The 12,359-nt window shown below is 32.3% G+C and overlaps 1 protein-coding gene across 2 annotated transcripts; it reads left to right on the forward strand.

Moving 5' to 3' along the window:
• The first annotated feature begins 388 nt into the window (after positions 1–388).
• Positions 389–10,469, forward strand: LOC110034180 (farnesyl pyrophosphate synthase 1-like). Of its 2 annotated transcripts, XM_020738472.1 has the most exons (12): positions 389–678; positions 1,782–1,806; positions 2,001–2,113; positions 2,227–2,313; positions 6,677–6,793; positions 7,135–7,223; positions 7,361–7,412; positions 8,369–8,464; positions 8,545–8,589; positions 9,191–9,280; positions 9,352–9,423; positions 10,140–10,469. In XM_020738472.1, exons 1-12 carry the CDS (start codon positions 547–549, stop codon positions 10,266–10,268), a joined length of 1,047 nt encoding a protein of 348 aa, XP_020594131.1. In that variant the 5' UTR covers positions 389–546; the 3' UTR covers positions 10,269–10,469. The 2 variants fall into 2 exon arrangements, with proteins under 2 accessions (XP_020594131.1, XP_020594132.1); XM_020738473.1 differs by lacking the exon at positions 6,677–6,793.
• The last annotated feature ends 1,890 nt before the right edge of the window (positions 10,470–12,359 follow it).

Genomic DNA, 12,359 nt, shown 5'->3' on the forward strand with positions numbered 1-12,359 from the left:
GCGACGATAAATAATTTTGGACATTGAAAAAGAGTATCTATTTTATTGTTTCTACGTGCAAAATAGGCGGTGAGATTTGTGAGATGTGCATAACCACTTAAATTTAAATGCTGAGAGAGATTAATGGAGACAAAAATGATAATTAAACTATAAATAATGATATTTTCTAATATTAGCTCCATACAATTGTTATTTTTGGGAGAGATGAATTAAAGTTTTTTTTAATTTTTTTTTTCTTAAAGGTATGAAATTTAATTAAATAAATTATATATATTGAATATTTTTATTACTTTTATTTAAAAAATAAATAGGATATAACCTAAAAAAATGTATATCCTAAATTAGTTAAAAATAATTTATTCAAAATTACGACAATTGCCATAGCATGCTTTCAACGGTTCCCGGAGCCGGTTATTCGATCGTTCTTCGTCTTTTCCACCACTATTAGACCTCACCCTTCTCCTCCGCATATTCGTCTCCCCTGTTTACAGACCCCATTGTTGTTCCTCTCTCTCATTCTATCTCTCTTCACCCGTCTCATTTCCCATGGGGGAAGCGAACGGGAAGGCTTCAGATCTGAAAGCCGGCTTCGTGCAGATCTACTCCCAGCTAAAATCCGAGCTCCTCGAGGACCCAGCCTTCAGTTTCACCGAAGATTCTCGGCAATGGATCGATAGGGTAGGGTATGATTCGTTTCTTCTCCTTCTCCTCTATAAACCTTCTGCATCCCGATTTTCGGCAGTCAGAATGTTGATCCCATGATCTAGCTTTTTCTTCTGGTTTGATTTTCGTTTTTAATTCCATCGACGAGGATGTTCTACAGCATTTAGCTTTTGGAAACGTTTGATAAATCGCTTTATTAGGGATATGATTGAGGTCTTATTATCCGGCGGAGTTCCTCTTGTTTCTTTCTTGTTTGTAACGCAGTGGTAGTTTGGTGAAATGATCCAAAAGAGCTTTAGAGACAAATTGTAAAGGATCATTAATGCTTGGCAAGATTTTTGCTTTTGTGGTTGGGTGGAACCCTATTGTAAGTCTTACGCTAGGGTAGAGCTTTTAGACCTTAGTTTTCTTCTGAATCTGGGGATTGTTAAGCGAATTTGCTATGGCTTTTGCACTTACCGGTGCATCATGGAGAATTAGAGCACTACAGTAGACGAAGGAATGTTCTCAACAAAGTGCTTTGAGATGACGTAAGGATTGGCAATTCAAGGAAGCTTGCCAGAGAATTTTTGGAAAAGTTTGGTAGATAGCCAAAGAAAGGAAACTTGAGGGATACAAGATACCTTTTTATATTAAAAATATATATTTTTTTAATAGAGGTTGGGAGAGAGAGGACTCAGATTGTGTGCATGTGTGCTGATGTATTTCAAAGCAAACTAAAGTAAGCTTCAGGAATATGCCTTTCTGAGCACAAAGAGAAATATTTTATTGTTTTTGTTTGACCTGGTTGTAGGCTCGAATCTTGAATTTAGGTAAAACTTAGTTTTTTTTGGGTGGAAGGTGAAAATAAATATGTTTTTTATAGTTGTAATTTGGAAATGCTGATGGCTTTAGTATGATTTTGGTCCTCTAAGTTTGACTTGATTTGTTTCTGTGATAATTTTCTTAGTATGCATCAAATCTGGTTGTTGTTTTTCTTTTTGTTTTTTAATACTAAATTTGTTTTGGTGATAAATTTTTTTTAAATTTTTGCTTCCAAATATATTGTTTACTCTGAACATATCACTTAGTTATCATCTACTCCAATCCTTATTGATTTATCATGATTTTTGCAACAGATGCTGGACTACAATGTACCAGGAGGTGAGGAATTTGCTTCAAAGTTATTCTTTATGTGCACAATATGCTCTTCCTTTTTTTTTTCTATGTAAGGATTTAACTTATTCTGCAACAGCAGTCATCAAAGATTTTTGGTCCCACCGAGTTTAAATTTGTCCTACATATACTGTTGAAGAGAATCAGAAACTGGATGCTCAAAATGTTTCATTTTACTGTAGGGAAGCTCAATCGTGGTATCTCCGTGGTTGATAGCTTTGAAATTCTTAAAGGAAGCCAACTCTGCCATGATGAGTTTTTCCGTGCAGGTGTACTTGGCTGGTGTGTTGAATGGGTGGGCATATTGAATACTTATTCTTAAACTAACATTTTTGAAGTTATTAGATTATAACTTATTATTATTTTTTTCATATTGGACTATTTTCTATGTGTGCTTTTTGAAAATAGCTTCAAGCATATTTTCTTGTTCTTGATGATATGATGGACAATTCTTACACGAGGCGTGGTCAGCCTTGCTGGTTTAGATTACCTGAGGTATGCCAACCATTCTTGTCCCAAATCAGTGTGCCATTATTATTTTTCCTCATCTTCCTCTCTAAATTTAAATGTATATGTTTCCTAAATTTTGCTTTTATTTGTTGTCATTGAACTCTTTTTGAAATAGTGTAATCTATAGTTGACAAAGAGTATCAAAATAAAATAAGGTATGAATGGAAATCTTCTATGTAAATGTATTCTAAATATTTACGTGAAATTTGTCCCATATTCTTATTTTAATGCATGACTACTTATCTTTATTTTAAATGATTTTTTTTCTCTTTTAACAAAATCTTTGTTCCATCTTAACGTATGTTCTACTAACCTGTTTCATTTTGTTTGATCAATAATTTATCATCGCTCAACTATTCTTTTGCTACATTAGGTGAAGTTGAAAGTTGTGTAAGTGTGATAAGCATCCTAACAATGGCAGTGTGTATTTTGAAACTTGGTTTATTTAAAAGCTGGCTTTTGTAGACACAAATTTGGCTGCTTTTGAAAGTTAATGTGAAACAATTCTGCTAGAGCTATTGCAACGTATGAACCCTCCTTTTAGTGTGCAAAGCTCCAATTTTGTCTAATTTTAGAGTAATTTATTCTCCAAAATATCATTCATACATACCTACACACCGCTACTCTTTAGAGCCTCAAATGTTTTTCATCCCAATTCTTTCACTGAATTTGCCTCACCACTTAGACACTTCTATTCTATAGAGCGACCAAGGAACAACAAAATTTTTTTATTCATGCATGCATTCAGTCCATTCTCAAGCTTCTATGTGAAGATGGGGGGCTTAATCTTGTTGCTAAGCTGCAAAATCCATTTTTGTTTTCCCTTGCAAATTTTCACCACCCTACTGACTTTTTAACCAATCACATGCCTCTTGAATCACAGCCAAATGACATGAAAGTCTAATTAGATGGCGTGTTTATGTTACTTGGCTATTTTACATAACTAACTTGGTAATATAGGGTTTCTTTCACCATATTTTTCCTTATCTTTTTTATTGCAGTTGTATTAATATGAATTTTTTAATCTTTAAATGCATTTTTAAACTTGTTGTGTTATTTCTTGTTTTAGACAATAATTAATACGATTGAACTCTAGATTACGCTAGTAACCATGGTCATAATAGGAATAACCATGAATATTGAATTTTGTTAGAATTTTATTTTAATGAAAAGTAACTTTAATCTCTAAGGGAATAAATATTAGCATGAATTTGAAGAAAACCCATATATGAGTGAGTTGGACTCCAAGGGCATGCTACTTGTTTATCTTCACTTTGGGTACCGGCTAAAAGAATTAATCATCATATACTTTAGGTTCAGTGTATTTTAATCTTGAGCCGATCTTATGTAAACATGAGTTGATGTCATACAGCTTTTTGGGTTGACCTCAGTCTATGCTTGTACCTAGCCAGAGGTTGGCAATTTGAGCTTTGGTTCATAAGTCTCATTTCAAGTATGACAATGTTAACCAGTTTAATTATCAATCTTGAGGTGAATTCTAGTTCTGTTAAGTATGCATTTAAATGTGCATATGATAAAGGTGTAAGTTATTGATAGTTATGTATATGCATACATGTGTTTATACAGAAATTTTGCACCTGCTTCTTGATCCAATCTTCAGCTAGTTTTTTTTTTTCAATCAAGTTCTAGTTTTAATTTGTGATTTTTAATTTTGGGTCTATTGAAGTGACAATTTGATTTTTATTCAACCTTGGATCTTGCTCAAATTCTCTATACTAGTTTATTTAATGGTGCTTATTTTATTTTAGTTCCTTTCTGTTATATGTCATCTTGCTTGAATTTTATGGAGAACATTGTAGGATTATCAAAATTTCCAAGTTAATTCGATGTGCACCAAGTGCATGCATCTAGGGTTTCTTAAGGTAATGAACAAATAGAAGTTTATTGGTAAGTGTGAGAAAAAAAATATTGAGTGTAAATTGCAGAATTGTAAAACTCTTGTCGAAACACATTTGCGGGTGGAAATACTAATGAAATATGGCTGATCAAGAATGAACAGGAGGAGGAAAAAAGAAAATTTTCTAACAGTGTCTAGTTTATAAAGCTTTATAGAAACTATATTGTTGAATGATGGAATTAACTTTCATACAAATCATGTTATGAGAATGAATTTTAATTTCATCTTTTTATCAAATTTCTTAAAACTCCAATGTGATAGTCAATGTAGTATAAGCTTCTTTAGTTATTATTATACTACTCACAAGCACAGGCAGAATCCCTTTAAGATTTCAAATGATGGCTCCATTTTCTTGTCATGATCATCTTTAAACTTTAGCAATCCATGGACTCTGTAGTTTTTTATTAATTTCTTAGACATGCTTGTAATGTTCTATGCTGCTTCACTATCAACATGCATCTTAGAGATTAATCATCTACAACATTGGAAGATTGACTTAAAAATCATGCTTAAAATTTCACCTTCAAGCTATATTTAAATTTCACCTTCAAGTACCCCTTGTAGCTTTCTATACGTATGAATTTCTAAGACGACTCTCTCTAATCTTGTCTGCCACTGGAGCTACACCAACCCCATCACAAATATATTCATTTCTCATTTTATCTCTAAGTGTCAAGTCACTCATCCACCTAAGTGTTCTCATCTCAACAACACTTAACTTTTCTTTATACTTCCCTTTTAAAATCCAACATTCTACGCCATAGAGCATTGCAGGCTCATCACCATCTTATAAAATTTTCCTTTCAGTTTAAGCGGTACTTCTCTATCACACAATAGATCTGAAGTGTTCCTCCACTTCAACCAACCAACTTGAATTCTACTAATAACATCCCTATCTATATCACCATCACTTGAAAAATAAACTCAAGATATCTAAAAGATTCACACGTTTTAATGCTTTGATCGCCTATAGTTAAAACTCTGCCATTAGAGCTACGACTACTAAAATTATATTCCATGTATTCAGTTTTAGATCTACTCAAACGAAGGCTTTTAGAGTCCAATGTAAACCTCCATAATTCAAGTTTTTTGTGACTCCTCTGTTTCTATCTACAAGAAGGATATCATCAACGAAAAGCATACAATATCATCAAAAGAAGGATATCATCAACGAAAAGCATACACCAAGGTACATTCTCCTGTAAATGTCCAATAAAATCATCCATAACTAAAGCAAAAAGATATGGGCTTAAAGCTGATCCCTGATGTAATCCAAATTAAATAAGGGAAAATAGTTGGTCAATCCTATTGTTCGAACACAATTAACTACTCCAGTATGCATATATTTAATGATTTGAATATAAGTCATTTCAACACCTTACTTCTCTAGAACTCTCCAAAGGACTTCTCTTGGAAACTTATTATAAGCGTTTTTTAAATCATTGAAAATCATATGTAGATCCTCCTTATTCTCTTTGCACTTCTTCATGAATCCTTCCAATAATTGTATAGCTTTCGTATATATAAAATTACTTTAATCTCTCTGGCTCATTACTTTCTCTAAATGTCCATAAAATCAATTTTTATTGTGATTAATCATATGCCTTTTCCTGTTCTATGAAAATTTTATGAAGATACTTAAACTTTATATGGTGATCTTTAATAATTTTAAATATGAAGTGGGTTCATGGTATATTTTTCAGGAATTAAGCAAACAATAGAATTTCGTAAGACTGTATTATAATGCACCCTTCAATATTTTTACTGTATGGTTTATTGATTTGATTCCATTATAATTAGCAAAATCATGAACTTCTCTTTTGTTTTTGAAGATTAGTACCAAAATTCTTTTTCTCAAATCATTTTATGGATCTTTGTAGTTATGTTACTCTAGTAATAGGAAAAATTGGGCATGTATTATAAGGACCTCCAAATGCGGGATGGAGAGGAAGAATTCAGCTAAAGAAGAAAGGGGACAAGAAAGATTTATAGAGATAAAAAGTAAGTTGAAAGTAGGATGACAACCTAAGGGGAGGAGAGAAACTTCGAGATAAACTTGCTTGCAAATATTGTCTTCATAACCATCATAACATTGCCTAGTATGCATCTTCTATTTATCAAGGAAATATTAATAAGGAAATCAAATGGAAAGCATTCAAAAGGAATTATGATGGCGATCTTTCATTAAAGACACGGCTTTTATGAATGTTTCTTTAAATAAAGCATTTTTATTACATAATTAATCTATAGAAAGTTGGAGGATTGCTCTGTACCATATATAAATGCCTCATGCATTTGTTTTGGTCATCCTAACAGTTTGATTTCTTGAGTTATTTTTATTGCAGCACTGTAGCTATTACTGGAGCACAATGTTACATGTACTTTTTGTGAAGAGAAACCATTGACTGTTTAATCCTAATCTTTTTCTAGGTTGGTACTATTGCTGCAAATGATGGAATTATACTTCGTAACCACATACCTAGGATTCTCCATCGTCATTTCAGGGATAAAACTTACTATGCTCATCTCCTGGACCTATTTAATGAGGCAATGTTTTCCAAAAAATAATTATTTTTCTTATTTATATTTTGGGGCATTTACATCCATACCAACAAATTCTTGTTTATTTACATATCTTACACCGAAACCTTATTCTTTACAGTTATAAAATCCAAAATCTTTCATATCACATAGAAATACCATTATTTTAACTTTTAAATGGTGGAATACATCCTTTCATCCATAAGTATGGTGACATACATGTAAAAACTTAACTTTAGTTGTTACATATGTAAATACATAAGAAGTCAGGGGTATGTATGTAAATTTTTCTTAATTTTTATGTTTAGTATTCATGCAGTGAATGTATTTTTCTTGTTTTTCTATAGGTTGAATTCCAGACAGCTTCAGGTCAGATGCTGGATCTGATAACTACTCATGAAGGAAAGAAGGATCTATCCAAATATAAAATGCCTGTGTATGTGATACAAAATTCCTTTCACTTTTGTTCCTTTTTTCATCAACACATCAACACATCAACACATCAACACATCAACACATTGACATTTTATTTCCTATTTGTTTCTGATTAGGTGTAATTGAACTATAATGCAGGTACAATCGTATTGTTCAGTACAAGACGGCGTATTATTCATTTTATCTTCCTGTGAGCATAAATGAGTTTTGTGTTCTCTCTCTCTCTTTATATATATATATATATATATATATAGAAAAGATTGGTCAGAGGTTATTATACGAGCCTCTTGATCAACCTCATGTGCCTAAGAATTTCATTCCGCTCATAGGCGGGATCGAACCCGTGACACCAGGGGTCTTACAAACTCTGTCAACTAAACAGTCTTGATAGGCGCCCTGTATATCCATATCTACACGCGCGCGCACACACATAGACACACACACACATATATTGTATGTTTGTATATATATTCATTACATGAATCTTTTTTCCTTTTGGATGGTTTAATAAATTGAGTGTATGGATAGCTGCTGAAAAAATAATGTTTGAGAGTTTTTGAAGTTTGAAGATTTCATTCAAATTTTACATTTCACCTTCTAGAATTGTGATTCATACGTCTAGCAATGGCCGTTGAAATAAAGATAAACTAAACATACAATAAACATTGAAATTGTTTTTATACCTCAAAGACTGTTTTATATGCATTTCAACGCATAACTACTATCCACTTCTAGTTTAGGATGGTTGTAAAATGTAATAAAAAAATGAAAATTTATATACGTAGCACACAAATTCTTATGTATTTATATATCTCACGCCTAAACTTTCATATTTACATGCATGGTAGTTTGGTGTCTTAAATTGAAAATGTGTATTTCACATTTAAAAGTAATAATAGTGGTGTTTTTTATGTGATATTAAGATTTGATTTGTTTAAATATTAAAGTTTAGGCGTGAGATATGTAAATACATTAGAATTGTGTGCTATGTATGTAAATGCTCCAATAGAGTATTGATGATTAGTTTCATAGGATTCTTTTTTTTTTCGTCTAATGTGTAATAATTCATTAATAACTATTCTTATTACTAGTTTTTTGTTTCTTTCTTTTCAAAAATAAATAAATGCTAACTATATCCTTCTGAAGGTTGCATGTGCCTTACTAATGGCTGGTGAAAATTTGGACAACTACGTTGATTTAAAAAGAGTTCTTGTGGAGATGGGAACATACTTTCAAGTACAGGTAAATGCATTTTTATGTTATATAAACCTGTAATTTTCCGCTGTTTATTCGAGGTTTATTTACGTTTTGTTTCCTTCCAGGATGATTACTTGGACTGCTTTGGTGATCCTTCACTTATTGGAAAGGTAAGCGTTCTAAATTTACTCAATTGTATTTTGTTAAATATTAGGTCTATGTTTTTGAAATAATGAATATGAAGAAACTTCCAAAATGGTCTTGCGACTCTTTGCAAATGGTCATTTTTAGTCACAAAATCAATAAAATTGTTAAATTAGTCCGCAAACTTTTTAGTACGAATTGAAACTAGTAAAGTGCCAAAATAGTCCCTGACTATTTACATGGAGTTGTTTTAGTTCTAGATGTTATAAAGATGCCATAACTAATTCTTTGATTTTTTAAATTGCGGCTGAAATAGTCTCTATGGAGGACTATTAGAGCTCAACTTTATAATAATTGAACACTATTTTGGCACTTCTATAAACTCTGGGACTCAAAACAACTCCATGTAAATAGTTGGGGACTATTTTAGCACTTTACTCGAATTAAAACAGTCGGTCGACTCTTTTAAAAGGGATTTTAGCCCCATTAAAAGAGTCTGAAGATTACTTTGCATTTTTTTAAATTCTGAGAATAAAATAGCCCTCTGTAAATAGTTGGGGTGGTTCATTTTGACACTTTAATGAAAATTGCATCCATTATTTGGAAATTTGTGTTCTGCATTGGCAGATTGGAACTGACATTGAAGATTTTAAGTGCTCTTGGCTTATTGTGCAAGCGCTTGAAATAGCTGATGAAAACCAACTAAAATTTTTGGAGGTAAGTTTAGTGCTGGTAATTCACTTTTGTCTGCTTAAATACAGATTTGAATGGTTTAGTTGTTTCTCCAGGAGAACTATGGGAATCCAGATCCAGCTTGTGTTGCCAAAGTTAAATCCCTTTACAATGATCTCAATCTCCAGGTTTGCTTTGTAACCTTGCTGTAATTTGGATTTATCTACGAGTGCAGCAATATTTTCACAACTGCATATCACCACTACGGGTGTAAATGACCAGAGCTTGAGCGAGGCCAGCTTTGGCTCGTTAACTGTTCGTGTTCGACTCATTTGTGTAGCGAGTCGAACATGAGCTTTTGCGAACAACAGGTCGTTTTGATAGCCCTAGTCACGCAGCCGTGAGATATTAAGGGTGGGGGTGAGATCTAAATCTGATTATTTATATTAAAGTGTTTATTTAAATAGAGGTTAATATATTTTTATTCTATTTTTTAAAATAATAATTTTAATTAATCATAATCTTTGTAGCCTTGTAGTGAATTAGATTATTTTAAAACAATATATATATATATATATATATGATTTAATCATTTCAAGTTAAAATGAGCCGAACAAAAACAAACAAATCATTGTGTCCGTATTTTGCTCGTTTATATTTCTGAGTGCAAAAAAAAAATTTGTGTTCAGCTCATTTGATGAGTGAACGAATCAAACACAAACTACTTAACGAGCCAAACATGAGCTCTTCGCGAACAACGAGCCATTTTGACGGTTCTAATCACCACAACTTCATTTCAGTAATTCATTAGTTATTTTGTTTGGTTTTCACAAATAAAGTGTGCTCATGCAGTACATTCCCTGATTTCTCTCTCTTCTTCTTCGCCTCATCTTCTTCTCCTCAGGCAAAATTTTCGGAGTACGAGCGATCGAGCTACGAGCAGCTAATCTCCTCCATAGAAGCTCAGCCAAGCAAACAAGTCCAGGAGGTACTCAAGTCTTTCCTGCATAAGATCTATAAAAGACAGAAGTAGAGTTCTTCTGCATGCCTCCATGTTAAGGATAATAATGTTATACCCAAGCAAGAACACTTCAGTCTATTCTTTCCTGTGTTTTATTTGTACCAATATGTAATTTTATAATGTTTGATTTTTGGACAAAACCTGCAATTTGTATTTTATTTTCTTCCCCTTGAATTTTCAGTTCAGAGTTGGTTTGTTTTTCTTTTTCATAAATTCAATGAAGCTTAGCTTTCTTTCTAGCATTGTTTTCAGGATATATCTGCAAAAAATGAAAAAAGAAAAGGTTATGATGGCTATAAAAATCTTATATTTATCTTGACATGAATGCATTTTATGTATATGGAAGCAATTAAAATTTTGGGCAATTATATAGAGACCATCAGAAACTTGCTATTTACAAATCAACCGCCATCTTTCATCCATTTTTTCAAATTCTCACTCAAATATCAAATTTTGTGGTAAAGCCGACCCAAAATTTCAAATTCGAGGTAAGTAACTGCTTTTTATTATGAGATAAGTGATCTCCTTGTTAGAGGGGTTTAACATTGTTACTCGTAAAGAAGATGGAAATATTCGTGGAAGCATAAAGGGTGTAGCCTAATGTTTATTTATGTTGTTTCAAGGCATGTGTAGCGAGTAGATTCACTTTTTTTCTTATTTGAATCGGCAGTCTAGAAATTTCGTGTTTTACGTGAAAGTTGTGATTAATTTGATATTTCATATTGGCTATGTTTTTTACGTTCTTTGCTTCATTGACGTTTAGTATGGGGCTAATTGACGTGTTAATGTGTGTTGTGATATAGTTGTGTGGGATCAGGCAAGTGGAATAATTAGGTTAACTCACGCTGACTTGGGAGAATATGGATATTACTTCTAGGTTAGTGTAATCGTGAAAAGAAATACGAGCTCCATGGATAATCACGTAATTTACAAGATTAAACATGTTTGATTTTGAACAAGTTGGCACATTAGGAGTAGTTGGAGGCTCGTATAATAGCCTTTGGTCATTCCTTCAGTAGAAAATTTTGAGGGTCAAGCATGGTTTGATTTTAATTATTTGGACCGCCCCTCTCTGATTTGTATTAGAGAATCATTTTACAAGACATCTTCGTATACTCTTCTTATATTTATAAATATTTTTTAGTTTATTTCATTTATTATTCTGCTGATTTTATTTATTTATTTATTTTTTACATCGAGGTTATTTGAGAAAGAGATATAAAATGGATGAATATAAAGGAAGTTCGTAACAAGGGGCACAACTATCTAATCAACTAACAAGATTAAAATATGAAAAGATCATATATGTTACAATAAATAGATGTCAATGTTATTACAATGCAAGTATTATTACATTAGATGCATGTGGTGGCAGTATAAATACAATATTGTATTTAATAGAGGAAGATTGATAAATGATAATAAACTGATCAACTTCAACTAGAATAAAAAAAAAGGAGGGATTATTAAGAAGGTCTCAAGTCGCTTAGTGTTGATGTTGATTAATGACACTCAATAGAATGAGATTCAACAAGTAGGTGGATAAGCAATGTGTTTTGCCTAGATGTGAGTAGAGTGTGGTCGCATTACTTAAGGAGGGAAATGGTTTGCCAGCCTATTAGGAAAAAGTTTTCTGACTATCAAAGTGAGATACATAAGAGAGAGCATAAATTTCAACTACAAATATGAAACTTAAGGCAAGGAGATTATGTGAAGGATGAGTAGAAAGGTTTGGCAAGCTAATTTTGAGCGATAGGGGTATTATATTTGTCATTCTAGAAAGCACGCGTAGAAATCATGTAATGAGGTCTGGTGTTAGAATGACTTGCCTTTGAAAAATATGTGAGTTTTAGAGTAAAAAGGAACGAACATTACAGAGTAATGGATAAGCTTGATTATAATATTTTTATTAAAAAAAAAAAGGAATTGAGAAAGAGAGTGAGATGATGGAAATGATTGTGATTTTGATAAGTGAATGTTTGCAAGAACAAATTGTTGATACTTTTCTTTATTGAAAATGGAAGGCTTTTAGTGAGGCTTAATGGTGATAATAAAAAGAGTAGATGGAGAGTGACCAGTGACTCATTGAAAGACGACGGTTAG

This window comes from Phalaenopsis equestris, unplaced genomic scaffold (assembly GCF_001263595.1).
Source record: "Phalaenopsis equestris unplaced genomic scaffold, ASM126359v1 Scaffold001372, whole genome shotgun sequence".
In the NCBI taxonomy this organism is placed as follows: Eukaryota; Viridiplantae; Streptophyta; class Magnoliopsida; order Asparagales; family Orchidaceae; genus Phalaenopsis; species Phalaenopsis equestris.